At 41.7% G+C, this 23,546-nt stretch overlaps 1 protein-coding gene across 4 annotated transcripts in view; it reads right to left on the bottom strand.

The window, feature by feature from the left end:
- ptprz1a (protein tyrosine phosphatase receptor type Z1a) overlaps window positions 1-23,546 on the bottom strand; it is a 256,830-nt gene that overhangs the window by 43,043 nt on the left and 190,241 nt on the right. For 3 of the 4 annotated variants that reach the window (XM_038781321.1, XM_038781322.1, XM_038781325.1), the window contains 3 exons: window positions 13,654-13,745; window positions 5,489-5,574; window positions 384-404 (listed from right to left, as the gene is read on the bottom strand). In XM_038781321.1, coding sequence (XP_038637249.1) covers window positions 384-404; window positions 5,489-5,574; window positions 13,654-13,745 — 199 coding nt within the window. The remainder of the gene's footprint in view (window positions 1-383; window positions 405-5,488; window positions 5,575-13,653; window positions 13,746-23,546) is intronic. The other variant, XM_038781324.1, reaches the window with a different exon arrangement.

The raw sequence follows: 23,546 nt of genomic DNA, 5'->3' as shown, positions 1-23,546 counted from the left end.
TGATTGGTCTTTTGATGCTGAAGTAGAAATGTCAAAGTGTTTCGAATTCAGTCAGCACAATATTTAGAATTTTCACTGGGTGTCTTTAGTGCACAAGGGAAATAAAAGTTTCTCTGGGATAATATTTAGAAGCAGCAGCATTGCATGAAAGAGAATGTTTATTTTCATGGCAGATTAAAATGCAGTGAGATCGGTCAAGAGCAAATTCTGCTGAGGAGCTATTTGGCACTTGCGACCGATCTTCAGAAGAAGCCACTCTGCGTGTAACATAAGCAAATCAAATGGTAAGAAAGCACATAGATGCGGCAAAATAAAACAGGCAAATAATTGCTCTAAAATGCTACTTCCAATGGACGAACAAAAGCCAAAATAAAATGTCTTACCTCATAAAATGCTTTCAGTTTCTTATGAAGGGGAGGGAACGTAAAAAGCACAACAATCAAACTCCACAGCAAACAGCACAGATGTATTACAATGAGGTCAATAGGGAAACTTTAAATAGTCATGCAATATATACATTTTAAATGCTGAGTGAGCTTAATTCATAACCATTGATCACAGTGTCTTTTAAATTCCTTCCTTTTAAGGTAAAAAATAAACACCAGCAAAATTTCAATATCCCCCATTTGACCCAGTGTTGCAGCGTTGGCACATGGCTGTAAACTGATCAAAAGCATCATTAATACTCAGGGTAATTAACTTATAATCAACCAACATTCAAAGGGCAGGAAACAGGTCCCGAGCGTTTCTCAGAGAGATTGTGGGGAGCGAAAAACTGTTTGAAACAATTTTAAATGGGCCATGAAAATAACCAGTGGATTTGGAGATGTAAAGAAATGGGGTAATATAACTAGAAGTGTAAAAAAGGTTATTATATAAATGAGTTTGGTACATGGAATTATTAGATATAAATGGCAAATAGGATAAGGGTGAGTTAATTATAAAGTTCTGAATTCACCAGAAAGCATGAGTGGAACTTAACGGCTTCTTCAACCGCGTTCACCCGGCGACTGTAGAATCCCGCCCGAGGTCAATGGATTTTCCCATTTTACGTGGCTCGCCCGTGGCGTTCTTGCAGCGGGAGGGAATCCAGCCCCATATCATCATTAGACGTGTAATAAGTCTTACAACACCAACTTAAAGTCCAACATGTTTGTTTCAAACACGAGCTTTCGGAGCACTGCTCCTTCCTCAATGAATGAGGAATTCACCTGAGAACGGAGCAGTGCTCCAAAAGCTAGTGTTTGAAACAAACATGTTGGCCTTTGATCTGGTGCTGTAAGACTTCTTACTGTGCTCACCCCAGTCCAATGCCGGCATCTCCACATCATCATTAGACGTGTGTCGAGCGATCCAGTCTCAGTTTCACTTTGGCCCGTGGACATACCACAGCACACAGCTCTGTTGCTTATATCCTCACGTTTTCTGCATGTGGCGACTAGGGGCTTTTCACAGTAACTTCACTTGTGACAATAAGCGATTTTCATTTCATTTGTATAGCTACTTCCATATGCCTAGTTTAAATATATGAGCCCACAACATTTACACCATCCCTTGAGTGATTGCTGCCTTTATATCATTAGAAAAATGCAACAGTTTTCCTTCTGGTTATGGGCACCCCCAATGTGAGCATTAAATTCTGATCGGTATTTTCCAATGGATCTACCCAGGTTGGATTGAACTATAGTAGCAAGAGCGCATTGGCACACTCAGTATTGCCATGCGACATGAAAGCTGCTGCTAAACTGAAGCTTAAATGGATAGATGTAAAATTGATTAGCAGACACTAACATCTCCTTTAAACTGGGTTGGATTCGCCCCCTACAATACCGGTAATGCAGATCGCGATTGGGCGGAGAGTCGTGTGCTCTGGGCTCCCACTGGTGGCAGGATTGGGGTTAGCGGTTTCGCGCCAGTGAGAGGACGCTAATGGATGCAAATGGGTCCTAATGACCCATCTGCATCCACTTAGCAGGCCTGGCATCAGATTCTCCACGCCCCAATGATTCTCAGATCCTCTGGGTTAGGAATCACATGGATGGGGATTACAGGTATCACCAAATGTGAACTTGACATGGTGGCCCTCGTGGTGGGCCAAGGGGGGATAATTCCTTAAGGAAGTTACTCCCAAAGTCCATCCAAGGGCCACCCTCCCCCTCTACAATGCATGATTTGCCCACCCCTCCTCTACTAGACCCCCACTTGAGACCCATAAATAGAAAGATGCCCCACAGAGATCCTCTAACTAAAGGGGCCCCCACAGGGATCCCCTAACTAAAGGGACACCCCATCCCAGAGACCCTCTAACTAAAGGGACACTTCCCCCTATCCCACAGGTACCCCCTAACCTCAGACCTTAACAGAAAAGTGACCCCTGGCTGGAAGCAAGAGTGCAGCTCAGACAGGGGCAGTGAAAAAAATTACAGTTGTAACACTCACCTGGAAGCACCACCTGTCCATTCCTGGAAAGAAAATAGTTTCCACCTAGTCATTGATTTTCTTCATGGATGAGTAAGTTTAACTGCTGTAACCACAATGTTTACAAGCATCAACTACATCAATGAGAGTTAGGTGCATTCCAATCACACCCCTTCACACTTGAATGATTTTGAAGTGCTGAGCTGGAGATTGATAGCACTTAACTCTCTTTGATGTGGTTGATGTTTGTGGTTACATCACTTAGACTTACTCATCCATAAAGAAGATTATTGAATCAAGACTCACAGCTGCATTGTGGAAGCTATCAATCACAGTCCACTAAGAGAATTTAAAAAAAACAATTTAGAGTACACAATTATTTATTTTTCCAATTAAGGGGCAATTTAGTGTGGCCAATCCACCTAACCTACATATCTTTGGGCTGTGTGGGTGAAACCCACATAGACATGGGGAAAATGTGCAAACTCCACACAGACAGTGACCCAGGGCCGGGATCAAACTTGGGTCCTCAGCGCCGTAGACTGCAGTGCTAATCACTGTGCCACGTGCCATCCTATCCACTAAGAGAAATTAATGAATGGCTTGCAGCTAAAGGACCTGAGGAGTTTAAATGCAGTCACAGCTATTCTCTTTCCAGGATTGGACACGTGGTGCTTCCAGGTGAGTGCTACAACTGTAATTTTATTCACTGCCCCTGTCTGGTCTGCTCTCTAGCCTTTATTATCCAAGGCCTAGAGTTTAAGAGCAGGGAGGGTGTGCTGAAACTGTATAAAATGCTGGTTAGGAAACAGCTAGAGTATTGTGCGCAGTTCTGGGATCCACATTATAGGAGGGATGTGATGGCATTGGAAAGGGTGCAGAGGAGATTTATCAGGATGTTGCCTGAGCTGGAGAGTTTTAGTTATGAAGAGATATTGGATACACTGGGATTATTTTCCTGAAACAAAGGAGGCTGAGAGGGGGGAACATGATTGAGAGGTTTAGAATTATGAGGGGAATAGATAGAGAGGAAGAAATCTTTCACCTTGGTGGAGGGATCAGTGATCAGGTTGGTATAGATTTGAGGTAAGGGGCAAGAGAATTGGAGGGGATGCAAACAAAAGCTTTTTCATCCAGGGGATGGTGGGAGTCCAGAACTCCCTGTCTGAAAGGTTGGTGGAGGCAGAGACATTTAAGAAGTATTTAGATGTGCACTTGCTCTGCCAAGGCATGCAAGGCTGTGGACTGAGTGCTGGAAAATGGGATTAGAATATTTGTTTTTGACCGCTGACTGACTCTGTGACCAAAGGGCTACTTTCCAGTTCCTTTCAGGTGATCTGTTTCCAATTATATTTATTAGATTCCTGTATAACTATGGTAAACCTATATCTGCTGTTAATAAAATTCAAAGGTTGCAAATTAGGCTCAAATTTAACATGCAAAATACACATTGCTTTGCTGAGTTGCAATGTGTGCTGAGTCACATTTTTGAACTTTTAAATTAAAATAAACGTTCCAGCAATGGCACATTTCATGCAAAATCATTAATGCCCCATGCATCAATCACAAATATACTGCCTGTTCACAGTACAAATCATCTGAATATCTAGTACAGATCTGTTACACCAAGGCAGCAGCCACAGACATGAAGAAAATGAGCAAAATGAGTCAGAATGTTGCCCTTCATGTGGGGACAAAGGTTTGATTCCAGTTGCACATTCCCCATGGTTCATATATTGAAGGCACAAACAGTGTTAACGAATATCCCAGTGGAAATGAACCGATAGCATCAAAGCAACCAAACTAGCTGCACTTGACAACATGAGTTAGGAAGGTCTCATGGTGGAAGGTATTGGAAATGGTTCATTGGTGGGGTGGAATTGAATCCCAACCCACCCCTTCAATGGAGGTTGGGTGGTGGGAAGAGGTGTGCTAATGTGATCGACCAGGGAGGTGCTGGGCGGACATCCCTCCATCGTCTTCTGATTAATCCAGGGTGAGAAGGTTTGCAGGGAACCTTCCGACCAGCAGGTGAATTGAAGCCCCCTTGTGACCATTTAAGAGCCACTCAAGGGCCTCATTCCTTCTTCACTGCTATTTCATCAAATGCGGGCAGTGGACTGTGGACAGGGCTCACCATCCGTTTCAAAGGCCTGATTGAGGAACTTGGCATTAGGAAGAGGGGGGTGGGGGCACAGAAATCTACCCCTGTCCTTGTTGTTGACCCCCTTCTCATCCATTCTACTCCAACGTACCCCACTTCATGTATGTTTATCTGAAATTCCTCTCTCTGCAATTCTATTGGGGTGATGGCTTGTTCAGAGAGATACACAAGCGTTTGCATGCAATTAGCCCACAATAGGACTTTAAGACCCCAGCTTTTAAAAATAATCTTGCAATCAAATCACGAGTGAGTCACTGAAGTACAATAGCACTAACGTGACTATTAATTATCAAAAATCTTCACTTGATTTTGGTGCTTTAAACCAGAATCAGTTGAAAGTTCTAACTCTAAAAGACATTTTACCTCCTTCAACAGTACTTTTTTATTTCTCACTTGAAGGTACTGATTCCGTGCCAGGGATTGTTTACAATCAAACCTATGCAGATTCTCATCTATTTAAATGACCATGCCATGAGCTGAAGATCGCAATAGATTTCAGCCATGCTTTTTCTTAGAGCTACGGGAGGTTACAGCACAGAATGAGGCCATTTGGCCCATCAATTTGTGCCAGCTTTTTGCTTCAGCCGAAATTAATAACTCGGCCAGGTCCCTGTCCACAGTCCTAATACTCTCATAATTCATCTAATTTGCCCTAAAAAGATACCGCAGCTAATTTCTGTGGAAAACCATTCCAATTCTCTGTGCAGAGAGATGTATCCTAACTGCTAATTCTTTAGAATTCTACGGTGCAAATTCAGGGTTTTGCCCTTTGATTTTGCTTTTAAAATTAAGTAAGCTGCTATACTCTTGGAGTTACAAGATTATACTATCTGGATAGGGATTTACTGAACTATAACTTTTCCTTCATCAACAAAAGAATTACCACAAAATAAATTTAGAATGTACCTCAAATTCTTCTGAAAATCCATTATTCTCATGAAGTTCTGCAACGTGCTTTGGAAATTGCTTGATTGGAATTGCTCCCATTTCATCTGAAGATAAAAATTGTTGATTTATAATCGCTTTAAATGCTGACTGACAGATTGCAGTAACAGAATCGTCAGTCTGATCATTTTCTTCTATTCATGGGACATAGACATTGCTGAAAAGGCCGGCATTTATTGCCCATCCCCAATTGTCATTGAGTAGGTGGTGGCGAACTTTTGTGGTCCATGTGGTGCAGGTACACCTGGAAATGAGTTCAACAGTGCCATTAGTTAGGGAGGTCCATTATTGTGATCCAGCAACTGTGTGGCAAAGTCAATGCGTTTCCAAGTCTGGATGATATGAGGGCGAATATGCAGTTGGCGGTGTTCCCCTGTGCCCCCTGCCCTTGTTCTTCTTGGTGGTAGAGGTTGTGGGTTTGGAAGGTGCCGGTGAAGAAACCTTGACAGGTTGCTTCAGTGCACCATGCACGTGGTACACATGGCACTTGTGGTGAAGGAAGGGGAGCCTAGTAGTTTTGTTAATGGGCTTGTACTCAAAGGCCTGGCCGAATGACCTGGAGATGAGTTCAAATCCCACTCTCGCAGCTGGGGAATATAGATTAATTTAATTAAATAAATAAAGTCAGTGACCAGGAAATTCCTGATAAAAAGCGGTGAGGGGCTGGTTTAGCTCACTCGGCTAAATCGCTGGCTTTTAAAGCAGACCAAGCAGGCCAGCAGCACGGTTCGATTCCCGTACCAGCCTCCCCGGACAGGCGCCGGAATGTGGCGACTAAGGGCTTTTCACAGTAACTTCATTGAAGCCTACTCGTGACAATAAGCGATTTTCATTTTCATTCATATCCTTTGGGGAAAAAAATTGTTGACCTCATCTGGTCTGGTCTGGTCTGGTCCAATTGTGACGCCATACCCATGGTAATGTAGTTTGAGTCTTCACTGTCCTCAGTTTTACCTCAAGGGTAATTCGGGAAGGGCAATAAATGCTGACCTCAACAGCGATAGCCACATCCCATAACTGAATTGAAAAAAAAGAGAATGTTTAAGGTGGTTGGCTACTTTTGTGAGGGAATCAGTGTAAAGCAATCCAGCTAAAATGAGTGGTTAGCACTGCTGCCTCATGCAGCATGTTTGATCCTAGCCCTGGGTCACATGGCTGTGTGGAGTTTGCACATTCTCCCCATGGGTCTCACTCCCACTACCCAAAGATGTACAGGGTAGGTGGATTGGCCACGCTAAATTGCCACTTCTCCCAAAAATAAGTTCACTTTTTAAAAAAAGGATAAATGCATTTCACAATGCCTGACCACAGGTATCTGCATGGAGGGACCTGTGTCTTCTTCCATTAGCAAGAGAATCCCTGATAAAAGAGAGAGAGAGAGAGAGAGAGACCACAAAATTGCAGAGTAACACATTTTTGTTGCAAACTGTCAGGGAGAGTTTCAGATTTGATAAGATGAGTTTATACCGATAACCCGAAGCCACAGTAAACTGGACTTTTTACAATCATTCAGCTACTTAAAACACAAACTCATAACTAATGAAATAATTGACCATAATGATTTCTGACGAGCTTGGCTCCCCGACAATCTGGCTTAAATGGAATCAAGGTGAATGGTGATCAAAATCATCCCCACCCCCAACCAATTAAAGGGCTAAAACTTCCAGGATACACTTCATTCTCAGTTGGTATAAACATGACCAATAATCTGAGTGTCCCGGTTTTAAATCCTGCATGGTGTCTCAGATCTGTGGATTTAACAGAAAGCAGGTATCTGCCTGACAACGTGATCTTGCCGTCAGTATCCACCTGCCATCAGTCAATACCGTGTCTGAATTGAGTCAGAATATAAAACAGAGATATTCACTCAGCGACTGATTAGCTGAATGCGAGCTTTCTCACTTGTTTTGTTTCAAAGAGTTTCTGTTGGAGGAAGAGCACAGTGATGGACTCAAATCGGATACATCCGCAGGAGCTGATACTAAAAAGTTTCAAATGGAAACATAAAAGGTCACTTTATAAAGTTATTTAACTCCAGAAAATGCAGAACATTGTTGAGGGCACAAGGTGCCTATGTTTTAAGAGAACTTAAAATAATTTATTTTAATGTAACTGCAGTTTGTATTCGAAAAAAAAGCTTGTATTGAGTGCGTTCTATAAATATATTTGACCCAAGGAACAGTTGAAGAATTCAGGGCATAATTCTCCGTTCCTGTGGCTAAGTGCCGGTGCCAACGAACAATTTGTGATTCACGATGGGAAAATCAGCTTGAACCCCTCACCGATTCCAGTACTGGTGATCGGCTAGCACCGGCGCCATGTAGAACGCCCACGGATCGCACGGCAAATAGCTGGAGAATCGCTAGGTCCCAATCCGCTCATGTGCAGGGTGTGGTGATCCACCACTGTGTAATTGTCTGTGTGCCTGTATTAGGGGATGTACAGCAGTACCTGTATTACAGGTTCGTCGGTAGCTCCTGCCGGCTTGCTCCGCCCACAGGGAGCCGTATAAATATGTATGAGTTCTCCTGAGCTGCCATTCTACCAGCTGAACTCTGAGGTTAAACATCTCACTGTAATAAAGTCTCTCTTGTACCGATTCAAGTCTTTAAGTGCAATTGATAGCGCATCACAGGGCTGACGAGCTGCACTGGTCATGCCGGAAAAGATGGCGTCGGCTGTGCTGGAACACTAACCTGACCATCCCAACCCCCAGCCCACCTCCTGGCCACCCCGCACCATTCCGCCCAGCCCTAGCAGCAGCCCCCCCCCCCCAGCCAGCGGCACGGATTCCGAACGAGAGTGGCAGTTCTGGACACTGTCCGCAGCCGGCATGTTCAATTCCCGACCGCTGGGACCACACATGGTCCGTGCCGTCGGGAGCCCGGCCCACTGGGGGCGGAGCATCGGAGATGGGCCGGCTGATGATACACCAAACAGCATTGCGACTGCACATGACTCGCATCCCGATGACGCCAATTTGGAGGGGGCGGAGCATAGTGTGCCGTCGTCAAACAGGCGTCTGCCCAGAATCCAGCATCAAAAGCCATTTTCCGTCCAATCGCCGATCCCGATTCCGGCCTCGGGCTACGGGGAATCCCGCCCTCAATCTTTTAATTGCAGCATACTCAGTTTTATTGACAACTTTGCAGAACCACATCTGAATAAAAATCACACATACCACCAATAAAGTAAAATAAATAACCGTACTTGAGATTGGAATTAACTATTGGTAAAGTCAGCACCAGAGAAAAAAGAGTGTTGGATGAATGGGTGTGCATGATAACCGTGTCACCAAGTGCACATGTGGCTTCGAAAATGAAGCTGTGCACATGGCCCACTAACTCTAAATCTGCCACTGCCTTGAACCCATCACCGCCAGACTCATAGGCCAGAGCCCCACTGCTGAGCCAAAGCTGAAATTTGGAATATTAATATTCATGCTTATATTTTATACAGAATAAATACTCACACATTACTACCAGGCCAAATTGTAGAAATTAATTATAATGCTACATCATTTATTACAACTATTTTTGTCCAGGGATATTCAATTTGCTGAAAAATATAAATAATCAAACATACTCACAACTGAGGAGAACCACAAGGGGTATTTTACATCACAGTGATGGTTTCAGACAAGCACTGCTATCTATACCATGGCAGTTTACAAGATCACTCAGCACCATGTCAAGGCAGGTTTATTTTTGTGTGCGAGACCGAACTCGTGTTGGCCATGCCAGATAATGGTGGCATGCATGTCCTTTTAATGAAGAAAATTAACTGCTTGGGTCTTTTTACAAATCATGGCCATTTTCTGTTGCCAGGTCACAAATGACCAGAATAACTGAACTCAACTTCTCAACCTTTCATGAGAGAGCATGAACCTTACAGGCTGCTTGCTAGTACCATATCCACCCATAGAATTTATTTAGATTTTGTTATCAGTCCCTTGTGATGGTGCCAAGGCAAACTACCCTTTGTTGTCCTTCTCAATCGACGTGCAGCCTTTGAAACAGTTGACCACACCATATTACTCTGATGTTCTTTTAATGTTGTCCAGCTGGTTGGAATGCTTTCATCTGGTTCTATTCTTAGTTTTCTAATTTTAGACAGAGAATCACAATCAATGTTTTCCCTTCCCATTCCTGAGTTTCCCAATGGTCAATCCTTGGCTCCTTCCTATTTCTCATCCTTGGCTTCTTCCTATTTCTCATCCAAATACTGTCTCTTGGTGACATCATGATATCATCGAAAAAGATGTCAAATTTGACGTGTCCGCTGATGAAATTCAGCTTTTTACCTCAGCAACACCACTCTCGACCCCACCACTGTCTCAAAATCATCAGACTGCTTCTCCGACATCCTGTAAGCAGTATTTTCTCCAATTAAATATTGAGAAGAGCAAAGCCTTTTGTCCCTTCCACAAACCAACACAACCAACTCCATCCTCCATCCGACTCTGGCAACTGTCTGAGGCTGTTCATAATCTCAATGCTATATGTACCAGCCTCCCCGAACAGGCACCGGAATGTGGCGACTAGGGACTTTTCACAGTAACTTCACTGAAGCCCACTTGTGACAATAAGCGATTTTCATTTCACTTTCATGTGACAATGGGATGAGTTTTCAACCATATCCATACAATCACAAAGACTGCCTATTTCCATATCTATAAAATTGCCAGGCACGCCTTTGTTACCTTCAGAACTGACCATTCTAATGCACTCTTGGCCAGCATCTCGCACTCTTTGCTCTATAAACAGTACATTGTTTAGGGAATGATCAGATCATCCAAAACTCTGCTGCATGTGTCCCAGGTCACACCAAATCCCATTCACATATCACGCTTGGCCTCGCTGACCTGCATTGGCTCCTGGTTATTCAAAGCCTTGAAAATTCTCATCCTTGTTTTTAAATCTCTGCATGGTTTAGTGCCTCCCTGTCGCTGTAATCTCCTGCAGCCCCACCAACACTTTGAGATACATTGTAAATATAATTGGTGACACCTTGTCCTGGGTGGAGGGGTGGGCTTAAATCAGTGTTGTTGCTTTTCTTTCCACACCTAGTGGCACACAAGGCAGATTTTCATCTCTTCCCATAGCAAGGATTTTGTCCTGGGACAGGTCGCCAGCCTATCACCAGATGCTTATAGCTTGAGGGGCGCCACTTGCATCAAGCATGGCTGACTAGGAGTCGCTCCCACTCTTACCACCTGCCATTGATGCACGTTGGAAGGATTTTGTAGGTTGATACTCAAACTGTTTGGCCGTATTGTGAACACACCTTCCTTGGACATCAAACCCAGAGCTTCTGGCTCCGAGGCAGGGACATTACCCACTATTTCCCTAAACAATGTACTGCTCCACTGGCCTCTTGCGCATCCACGATTTTAATTGTTCCGCCACTCGTGCTCATGCCTTCAAATGCCTTGACCTTAAGTTCTAGAATTGCCTCCATAAATCTCTCTGCATTCCCTCTTTCCTCCCTTAAGGTACACCTTAAAATCTACCCCACTGACCAAGATTCAACTCCCCTGCTATCTCCTTATGTGACTTGATGTCATATTTCCTTTCATAATGGGTCTGGAAAATGCCTTGTGACGTTTTGTTATGCTAACGATGCTAAATAAATACAAATTGTTGTGGTTTATGATACACACAATACAACAAAACATCAGCACCATGAAGTGATGGAACACGGAAATATATGAAAATACAAATTAGGAGCAGGAGTGGTCCACCGAGCCTGCTTCGCCATTCAATAAGATCATGGTGGATCTGATTGCAATCATCCACTAATGCCCGTTAACCTTTAATCCGCTTGTTAATTAAGAATCTCTTTAGCTCTGCCTTAAAAATATTCAAAGACTCTGCTTCCACCATCTTTTGAGGCAGCGAGTTAAAAAGATTCAAGACCGTAAAGTCAAAAAATCTTCTAGCCAATATCTTAAATGGATACCCGTTGGGCTGGATTCTCCATTTCAGTGGCTGAGTGCCGTCTGAAAAGGAGGATTCCCGGGCGTTTTACGATACCAAAATCGGCGGCGAACCCTCACCAATTCCGGGACCAGTGAGGGGCTAGCGGTGGTGCCAGGTGAAACGCCCGGCCAAAAACAGCCATAAAATGGCCAGGTCTGTCACCATGCATGTGCACGATGACGACCTGCAGAGGTCGCGCATACAACAAGGCGCCAGCCGTGCGTGGACCCGACCCGCCATACACAGTCCCACAGGACACGCCCTGGCCACCCACCACCAGTCCGCTCAGCCCTCATGGAACCACCCCCCCGGCCAGCGGCACTAATTCCGGCAGAGTATGGCGGCGCTGGACACAGTCCGCAGCCACCACACCAGGTTCCCAACCGTTGAGACCATACGTCAACTGCACGGTCAGGAACATGGCCTATCTTTGCAGAGCATTGCGGCAGGGCCTGCTGATGACGCACCAACAGCGTTGCCATGACATGCGGCACGCGACACGATGATGCCATTTCAGAGGGGGTGTAGACTCACAAACCGGCGTCAAACCGGCGCCAGCCCCGATTTGGGCATCAGAATGGATTGTCTGCCCAATCGGCGATTATAATATCGGTGTCGGGCAACGGAGAATCCCGGCCCTTGTTTTTAAATAGTTACCCCTAGTTCTAGATTCTCCCATGAGAAGAAACATCTTTTCCACATCAATCCTATTAAGACCCCTCAGGATCTTATATACTTCAATCAAAAACAAAGCAAGTCTGTTGTCTGAGTCATTTCTGGGTGCCCCCTTCCTTGAGCGTTTTTAGCTTCCTGTTTCCCCAAGTGCAAAAGCTGCATTGTAGCTTTTCATTACAATGTCACATCCAAGTGTTCTGACTAAAAAGTATTTTATAGAAACCAGCATCATATTAGAATCTTCCATTCATATTATAAACCATATTTCTTCAGAAAACCTATTTAGGCACCATTAACACTGGTGAAAGGATGTTGGAGGAAGATTAAACATTAGCACATTGTAGTAGTTTGCCTGGCACATTGCGTGATGACATTTCAAATGTGCCACTATGGGGAGAATGCCTTGTGTTTGTAATTATCCTCAGTGGAGGTGAGTGAAGTTACATTCCAATATTGTTAACATGGAGAAAAAATAATTATTCAACGTGATTTTAATGATAAGTAATCTTGATTTTTTTTTTGTCCCCAAGCAGTTTCTTCTATTCCTCTTCTTGCTTCGCAAGATGAACTGCAGACAGTCCCTTGCAAATTAGTGTGAAAAATGCAAACTTTTCCGTGGCAGTCTTTAAAGAACAGCAAAGGAGTTCTCCTCTGTGTTCTGGGCAATATTGGTCATTCTACCAGCCAAACGATTAAAAAAGAACAGATTTACTGGGCACAATCACACTGCTGTTTGTGCAGAATGTGGCTGCTGCATTTTCTACAATACAACTGTGACTACACTTCATTGAGTGCTTTTGGGTCATTGAGGTTCTGAAATAACCATATACGAGTCTGATAAGCCTCTCTCTGTTTGGGAGATCTAGGAAAGCAAAAACAAAACGGGACACCCAGCAGCTCTCCCATAATCTGCATTGTGATCCTGCTGCAATTGCAGCATTCCTTTAGCATTCCCTGTTATTTCATAGAATCAGTATTTGCAAGCTTTTGTCTGAGATATATGCGAGAGGAAGAACTGCTTTTCTTTATTTTGGAAGAACTCGAAAATTAAAACGTGCCTGAAACATGGTAACAGTCAAATGTTTCATGTTTAATATCTGTTGGATTGCACCCTATTTGGATTCCTAAAACATCTCCTCCCATCTCGCGCTAAAAAATGGACGTTTGCTACTGCCACAAGTTTTGATGTCGGAAGTCACTCCAGTGACCAATGATGATCTTTGATGAATTTGGGTAAACGTCTGTGAGGAACTGATGCAATTGCACAGAAATCGACATTCGCTGCTCACTGAAGTGGGTGGTGAAAAGTCCTGAGAACCACACAGGACGAATGGCAATAGAAAATAATTCAAGAACTGTGCACGATAGCAAAACAGAGAGAGAAAAAAGTGTTAAAAGCTATGACGTAGATTCATTTCTAGTCAATGAAGATAAAAGTTTGATTAAGGAGACCCACTTGCAAGAACTTACCTGCAACGGGTAGAGCTGGTGATTGTGACGTAGAAACCACTCTTGGTGAAGTATTGTCTTCCAAGTAAAAATGGGCAGTCTGAAAACATTTCCTGTAGAAAAGAGTGAAAAAAGGTTTGAAGAACTCAGCCACTGGAATAACTTTATTCAAAACCCATTCTCTTAAAAGAAAAATGTAAGTATAACTTTAAAACACTGCTGCATTTAATATTTTAAAACTGATGCAAATGCGCAGATGCTCAGCAAACTTTATAATGTCTAGCCATTAATCATTATGCTTTCTGAACACTAAATGAGTAAATAATGCAGAGGATCTTCTTTGTAAAGAGGAAGGTAAAGTTAGCAGAGTGACCACAAGCTAAGAGTCTGTACTGTTACATTGGGAAGCTGCTTGTCTTGTTACCAAACTCCCCTTCATTGTTTGGGGCTGTCCGGCTTTCCATTTCTGAGAGTGTGAGAGTGGAATTATTTTTTCCCATATCTTATGTAGAAGAGCGAGCAGCGCTCAGAGAATATGGGCGGCACGGTAGCACAGTGGTTCGCACAGTTGCTTCACAACTCCAGGGTCCCAGGTTCAATTCTCGGCTTGGGACACTGTCTGTGCGGAGTCTGCACGTTCTCCCCGTCCAGTGTCAGTTTCCTCCGGTTGCTCTGGTTTCGTCCCACAGTCCAAAGATGTGCAGGTTAAGTGGATTGGCCATGCTAAATTGCCCCTTAGTGTCCAAAAAGATTAGGTGTGGTCACTGGGTTTCTGAGATAGGGTGGAGGTGTGGGCTTAGGTAGGGTACTCTTTTCAAGGGCCAGTGCAGACTTGATGAGCCGAATGGCCTCCTTCTGCACGTAAATTCTATGATTCTATGAAAGCATTTAGATGATTCAATGGAGAGGAAGAAGATAGTTCTCAATGCCTTCGGGCGATGGCCTAACTCTCCACAATGTCACCCACACTGTTGTGCACTTGTGAGATCTGTCCCTGATGGATGAAAATACCTTTCCTCCAATAGGTATGCAAAGAAGTTGGGCAAACTAGCGGTTAAAGAATCTGGAAAATTCCACACAGCGGAAAATTCTTGTGTCTAAAATAGCTGTGCTCACACATTGCCATTGTGTTTAAGTTTACAAAACTGGGCAAAAAGCGTAGAGGTAACAGGTGACTCAGAGCCAGCTGAAGAACAGCCTGCTGTTTCTGGCAGATGGCTCCAGTTTCGCAAGCGTTCTGATGAGCAAATGAAAATGAAAGGAACCTTAGAAATGACCCAACAAATGCTGCAACCAGCCCGTTCGCACAGGATATACGTGAGAATCAAAATGAGTCACTGACAACAGCTGGTGTATCTGCATCGAGGGAGTTTAGAGACAGTGAGAAAAATATTTACTGTCGAGAGCACAGGTGCGGTGAGTGTGATCTCTGCTGAATATAGGGAGGAATTAGTTATCAAATTCAACAATTTACCCGAGGATAAAGAGGATATACACTTGGATTATCAAACAATTTAATATCACAAATAAAGATCAATGTTGAGCTCACAGGTTTCTTTCGTTGCTGTTGGTTGAAATATCTTGGTGTATTTTTATTACATTCTAACTAATCATCCTCCCCCATAAACTCAATCTTGTCCAAAGATCTGTTGCCTGCATGTAATTGCACTCAGCCATAGCCCTTGCTGACCTGCAGTGACTCACAGCTACCATTGACCAAATTTTATATTCTTAGCCTTGCAGAATCAGAGAATCCCTACAGTTCAGAAGGAGGCCATTCGGCCCATTGAGTCTGCACTGACCCTCTGACAGAGCATCCTACATACCCCCATAATCCCCCGTAACCCCACCTAACCTTTTGGACAATAAAGGGCAATTTAGCATGGCTAATCAACCTAACCTGCACATCTTTGTTGAATCCGGAGGAAACCCATGCAGACTTGGGGAGGAAATGCAAACTCTACAGAGTCACCCGAGGCCGGAATTGAACCGGGGCTCTGGCGCTGTGAGGAAGCAGTTCTAATAACTGTGCCACCGTGCCACAACAAAATCTCTCATGGCCTCAACCTGTCCTCTCTACAATCTCCTCCATCCCGAAAAACCCAACTTGCTCACCAAATTCTCTAGTCAGCTGGCCAACGTTGTGTTTCCCACCCCACCCCCTTTATTCTATTCTTCACAGTCATGCTTTCAATTGCTTGGCTTTCATTCCCTGGAATTCCCTTCCTTGCCCTTCCACCACTTCCTCCTCTTCTAGGAGCCTCTTCCCTCTTTTTAACATTTTTGGCCCACTTCTCTTAATCTTCCCCTTGGCGCGATTTACTTTTTCATGCCTCCACCAATTGCTGTAGAATGTCTTTGTTACTCAAGATGCTGCATAAAATGCTGTTAAAACAGTCAGTGGCCCAGGATAGGTAACTGTGTTTGGGGAATCCATGATCTGTCTTGGTACAACTGTGATTGTTTGCTTCTAGTTGTTTGTGACAGGGTGGTGATTTTACACTGATGTATTTGCTATGGTAGAGTAGTCTATTTGAATAGGTAGCTAAGTCTATGGTTACCTTGTCCTAATGGCTCCATTGTTAGGTTAGGGCAACGTTTTTTCTGACTGTGAAATGCCATCCAACATTTTACTCCACCCAAGGCGCTTTATAAATCCAAGTTGTTTTTGTTGCTGCAGTCTGACTGCATTTATATTATGGTAATCTCACGCGGACTGTGATTAAAACAGTGGGGGGGGGGTCAGTGGGATTTGAATATTCTAATCTGGTTCACGCATAGTGAGGACAGGAACCAGATTATATCTGTTGGAGCAGGCCGGGAGCAACGAACACTTTCATCCTGCAAAGTGAGATGTGCACTGGGTGCAACACGGCCCGAGTAACACACCCCCATGTTTAGTACATTGTGGTAATCTTACACAGACTGTGTTTAACACATTGTGGTAATCTTACACAGACTGTGTTTAGCACATTGTGGCAATCTTACACAGACTGTGTTTAACACATTGTCGTAATCTTACACAGACTGTGTTTAACTCATTATGGTAATCTTACACAGACTGTGTTTAACACATTGTGGTAATATTACAGAGACTGTGTTAAACACATTGTGCTAATTTTACACAGACTGTCTATTGCTCATTATGGTAATCTTACACAGACTGTGTTTAGTACATTGTGGTAATCTTACACAGACTGTGTTTAACATATTGTGGCAATCATACAGAGACTGTGTTTAACTCAACATGATAATCTTACACAGACTGTGTATAATGCATTATGGTAATCTTACACAGACAATGTGTAACTCATTGTTGTAATCTTACGCAGATGTGTTACACAGACTGTTTTTAGTACATTGTGGTAATCTTACACAGACTGTGTTTAGTATATTGTGGTAATCTTACACCAACTGTGTTTAACTCATTATGGTAATCTTACACAGACTGTGTTTAACTCATTATGGTAATCTTACACAGTCTGTGTTGAACACATCGTGGTAATCTAACACAGACTGTGTTTAACACATTGTGATAATCATACACAGACTGTGTTTAACTCATTGTAGTAACCTTACGCTGACTGTTTAGTACATTGTGGTAATCTTACACAGATTGTGTTTAACTCATTGTGGTAATCTTACACTGACTGTTTAGTACATTGTGGTAATCTTACACAGACTGTGTTTAACTCATTGTGGCAATCTTACTGAGACTGTGTTTAACTCATTGTGGTAATCTTACACAGACTATGTTTAACTCATTGTGGTAATCTTACACAGACTGTGTTTAGTACATTGTGGTAATCTTACACAGACTGTGTTTAGTACATTGTGGTAATATTACAGAGACTGTGTTTAACACATTGTGCTAATTTTACACATACTGTTTATTGCTCATTATGGTAATCTTACACAGACTGCGTTTAGTACATTGTGGTAATCTTACACAGACTGTGTTTAGTACATTGTGGTAATATTACAGAGACTGTGTTTAACACATTGTGCTAATTTTACACATACTGTCTATTGCTCATTATGGTAATCTTACACAGACTGCGTTTAGTACATTGTGGTAATCTTACACAGACTGTGTTTAACATATTGTGGCAATCATACAGAGACTGTGTTTAACTCAACGTGGTAATCTTACACAGACTGTGTATAATGCATCATGGTAATCTTACACAGACAATGTGTAACTCATTGTTGTAATCTTACACAGATTGTCTTTAGTACATTGTGGTAATCTTACACAGATTGTCTTTAGTACATTGTGGTAATCTTCCACAGACTGTGTTTAGTACATTGTGGTAATCTTACACAGACTGTGTTTAACACATTGTGGCAATCTTACTGAGACTGTGTTTAACTCATTGTGGTAATCTTACACAGACTATGTTTAATTCATTGTGGTAATCTTACACTGACTGTGTTTAGTACATTGTGGTAATCAAACACAGACTGTTTTTAGTACATTGTGGTAATCTTACACTGACTGTGTTTAGTACATTGTGGTAATCTTACACACACTGTGTTTAACTCATTGTGGTAATTATTACACAGACTGTGTTTAACACATTGTGGTAATCTTGCACAGACTGTGTTTAACACATTGTGGCAATCTTACTGAGACTGTGTTTAACTCATTGTGGTAATCCTACACAGACTATGTTTAACTCATTGTGGTAATCTTACACTGACTGTGTTTAGTACATTGTGGTAATCTTACACTGACTGTGTTTAACACATTGTGGCAATGTTACACAGACTGTGTTTAGTACATTGTGGTAATCTTAAACAGACTGTGTTTAACACATTGTGGCAATCTTACAGAGACTTTGTTGAGCTCATTGTGGTAATCTTACACAGACTATGTTTAACTCATTGTGGTAATTTTACACTGACTTTGTTGAACACATTGTGGTAATCTTACAAAGACTGTGTTTAACACATTGTGGTAATCTTACACCGACTGTGTTTAACTCATTATGGTAATCTTACACAGACTGTGTTTAACACATTGTGATAATCATACGCAGACTGTGTTTAACTCATTGTAGTAATCTTACACTGACTGTTTAGTACATTGTGGTAATCTTACACAGATTGTGTTTAACTCATTGTGGTAATCTTACACTGACTGTGTTTAGTACATTGTAGTAATCTTACACAGACTGTGTTTAACTCATTATGGTAATCTTACATAGACTATGTTTAGTACATTGTGGTAATCTTACACAGACCGTGTTTAACTCATTGTGGCAATCTTACTGCGACTGTGTTTAACTCATTGTGGTAATCTTACACAGACTATGTTTAACTCATCGTGGTAATCTTACACAGACTGTGTTTAGTACATTGTGGTAATCTTACACAGACTGTGTTTAGTACATTGTGGTAATCATACACACACTGTGTTTAACTCATTGTGGTAATTATTACACAGACTGTGTTTAACACATTGTGGTAATCTTACACAGACTGTGTTTAACACATTGTAGTAATCTTACACTGACTGTGTTTAGTACATTGTGGTAATATTACAGAGACTGTGTTTAACACATTGTGCTAATTTTACACATACTGTCTATTGCTCATTATGGTAATCTTACACAGACTGCGTTTAATACATTGTGGTAATCTTACACAGACTGTGTTTAACATATTGTGGCAATCATACAGAGACTGTGTTTAACTCAATGTGGTAATCTTACACAGACTGTGTATAATGCATCATGGTAATCTTACACAGACAATGTGTAACTCATTGTTGTAATCTTACACAGATTGTGTTTAGTACATTGTGGTAATCTTACATGACTGCGTTTAACACATTGTGGCAATTTTACTGAGACTGTGTTTAACTCATTGTGGTAATCTTACACTGACTGCGTTTAGTACATTGTGGTAATCTTACACTGACTGTGTTTAGTACATTGTGATAATCATACACAGACTGTGTTTAACACATTGTGGTAATCGTACACTGACTGTGTTTAGTACATTATGGTAATCTTACACAGACTGTGTTTATTTCATTGTGGTAATCATTACACAGACTGTGTTTAACACATTGTGGTAATCTTACACTGACTGTGTTTACCTCATTATGGTAATCTTACACAGTCTGTGTTTAACATTGTGGTAATCCTACACAGACTGTGTTTAACTCAATATGGTAGTCTTACACAGACTGTGTTGAACGCAATGTGGTAATCTTACACAGACTGTGTTGAACGCAATGTGGTAATCTTACACAGACTGTTTAACTCATTGTGGTAATCTTCCACAGACTGTATTTAGTACATTGTGGCAATCTTACACAGACTGTGTTTAACTCATTGTGGTAATCTTACACAGACTGCGTTTAACACATTATGGTAATCTTCCACAGACTGTGTTTAGTACATTGTGGTAATCTTACACAGACTGTGTTTCGTACATTCTGGTAATCTTACACAGACTGTGTTTAACTCATTGTGGTAATCTTACACAGACTGTGTTTAACACATTGTGGCACCCTTACTGAGACTGTGTTTAACACATTGTGGTAATCATACACTTAGTGTGTTTAACCCATTGTGGTAATCTTACACAGACTGTGTTTAACTCATCGTGGTAATCTTACACAGACTGTGTTTAGTACATTGTGGTAATCTTACACAGACTCTGTTAGGTACATTGTGGCAATCTTACACAGACTGTGTTGAACACATTGTGGCAATCTTACACAGACTGTGTTTCATTCATTGTGACAATCGTACACTGACTGTGTTTAGTATATTGTGGTAATCTTACACAGACTGTGTTTATTTCATTGTGGTAATCATTACACAGACTGTGTTTAACACATTTTGGCAATCTTACACAGACTATGTTTAATCATTGTGGTAATCTTACACAGATTGTGTTTAACTCATTATGGTAATCTTACACAGACTGTGTTCAACACATTGTGGCAATTTTACTGAGACTGTGTTTTAACTCATTGTGGTAATCTTACACTGACTGCGTTTAGTACATTGTGGTAATCGTACACTGACTGTGTTTAGTACATTGTGATAATCATACACACACTGTGTTTAACACATTGTGGTAATCGTAAACTGACTGTGTTTCGTACATTGTGGTAATCTTACACAGACTGTGTTTATTTCATTTTGGTAACCATTACAGAGACTGTGTTTAACACATTGTGGTAATCTTACACTGACTGTGTTTAACTCATTATGGTAATCTTACACAGACTGTGTTTAACACATTGTGGTAATCCTACACAGACTGTGTTTAACTCATTATGTTAGTCTTACACAGACTGTGTTGAACGCAATGTGGTAATCTTACACAGACTGTTTAACTCATTGTGGTAATCTTCCACAGACTGTATTTAGTACATTGTGGTAATCTTACACACTGTGTTTAGTACATTGTGGTAATCTTACACTGACTGTGTTTAATACATTGTGGTAATCCTACACAGACTCTGTTTATCTCATTGTGGTAATCTTACGCTGACTGTGTTTAGTACATTGTGGTCATCTTACACAGACTGTGTTTAGTATATTGTGGTAATCCTACACAGACTGTGTTTAACACATTGTGGTAATCTTACTCAGACTGTGTTTAACTCATTGTGGTAATCTTACACAGACTGCGTTTACCACATTATGGTAATCTTCCACAGACTGTTTAGTACATTGTGGTAATCTTACACAGACTGTGTTTCGTACATTCTGGTAATCTTACTCAGACTGTGTTTAACTCATTGTGGGAATCTTACACAGACTGTATTTAGTACATTGTGGTAATCTTACACACTGTGTTTAGTACATTGTGGTAATCTTACACTGACTGTGTTTAATACATTGTGGTAATCCTACACAGACTCTGTTTAACTCATTGTGGTAATCTTACGCTGACTGTGTTTAGTACATTGTGGTCATCTTACACAGACTGAGTTTAGTATATTGTGGTAATCCTACACAGACTGTGTTTAACACATTGTGGTAATCTTACTCAGACTGTGTTTAACTCATTGTGGTAATCTTACACAGACTGCGTTTACCACATTATGGTAATCTTCCACAGACTGTTTAGTACATTGTGGTAATCTTACACAGACTGTGTTTCGTACATTCTGGTAATCTTACTCAGACTGTGTTTAACTCATTGTGGTAATCTTACACAGACTGTGTTTAACTCATTTTTGTAATCTTAAACAGATTGTGTTTAACTCATTGTGCTAATCGTACACAGACTGTGTTTAACACTTTGTGGTAATCTTACACAATCCGTGTTTAACACATCATGGTATTATTGCACAGATTATGTTTAACACATTCTGGTAATCTTACACAGACCGTGTTGAATACACTTTGGGAATCTTGCATGGTCTGTGTTTAATAGTGTAGTGATATTACACGTAACATGTTTAATATAGAATGGTAATCACACAGAAACTATGTTTAACACAGCGTGGTAATATTACATGGACTGCATTTGATACACTATGGTGATTTTAGACTGACCATGTTTAATACAGTGTGGTAATCTTACATGAATGAAAAAAATGAAATGAAATGCAAATCGCTTATTGTCACGAGTAGGCTTCAAATGAAGTTACTGTGAAAAGCCCCTAGTCGCCACATTCCGGCGCCTGTTCGGGTGGCTGTTACGGGAATCGAACTGTGCTGCTGGCCTGCTTGGTCTGCTCTCAAAGCCAGCGATTTAGCCCTGTGCTAAACAGCTTGTTGTCTGACTTTAATAATGGGGCGGTCTGTCTTTGACTGTGCTTGCTGTAGTGTGGCAGTCTGACTCTACTTAAAAATAAATTGTACGGTTACCCCAAGTACCTTGAGATAGTGTTAGCTACAAATGTGGTAGCTCTCACAAGGACCCTGAGGGATCACTCACTGATCTTATTGTGGGTCTTGTGAAGGACAAGTTCCCATGGTATCGGGTCTTGTTTTCAAGGCTTTTAAATACCATCTCAGACCCGTAATGGGAGTTCCTGTTAGTCCCTGGCTGGGACACTACTGTTGTATGTCACAGGTGCAGCTTTACTTTTGAGTTAGAATAAATTTGCTTTAACGTTTACCTTTGTGTCTCCTGGATTACTACAAAAGTAAAACTGAAGACCTCAAATTATACTGGATTTCCATTCTCAGGCAACAATTTCTCTTGCTTTTAGGTAAGTTCTGGCAAAAAACGGGGGATCTTTGTTTTTGTTGGACGATCTGTCCACTTCTTCATTGCTGATCACAGTGAGTATACATAGTTAATGTCAGTTATTGCAAGCTGTTTCCCATAAACTAGATGGAATTTTATTACATTCTCGTCAATATCTGTATTCAGGACAAGACCAAGGTTCGTACAGTTCTAGAACTCCTTGGTATGCATCATTCAATTACTCATGATATCTGAGAGGACCCATTAAGCAGGCCATTCCAAGTAATTCACAAAGATCAATGAATCAAGTAATCCTATTGTTTTTCGTGGTTTTTAATTCCTTCCTGGATTGTGAGAATCACTAACAAGGCCAAAATTTGTGGTCCACCTCTAATTGCCCTTGAGAATATGATGGTTGGCTGACCCAACAACAATGAAGGAACCATTATGTAGTTCCAAGTCAGAATGGAGTTTGACTTGGAGAGAAGCTTGTACGTGGTGGTATTCACTTGTCTCTGCTGCCCTGGTCCTTCTAAGTGGTCGAGGTTGTGGGTTTGGAAACTGCTGTTGAAGGAGTTGTTGCTGTGAATCTTGTAGATGGTACACACTGCTGCCACCATGTGTCAATCATTCCAGGCGTTGAGGGATTGATATCCCATAGTACTAGTTCTAATTGACAGATGTGCCCGAATTGAATACTCAATCATCTAGAAGGACAAGGGCAGCAGAGACAAGGGACTACC

The sequence above is a fragment of the Scyliorhinus canicula genome, chromosome 20 (assembly GCF_902713615.1).
Source record: "Scyliorhinus canicula chromosome 20, sScyCan1.1, whole genome shotgun sequence".
Classification (NCBI taxonomy): domain Eukaryota; kingdom Metazoa; phylum Chordata; class Chondrichthyes; order Carcharhiniformes; family Scyliorhinidae; genus Scyliorhinus; species Scyliorhinus canicula.
Note: the sequence above shows the minus strand (reverse complement) of the source record. Positions and strands in the feature narration are given on the sequence as shown.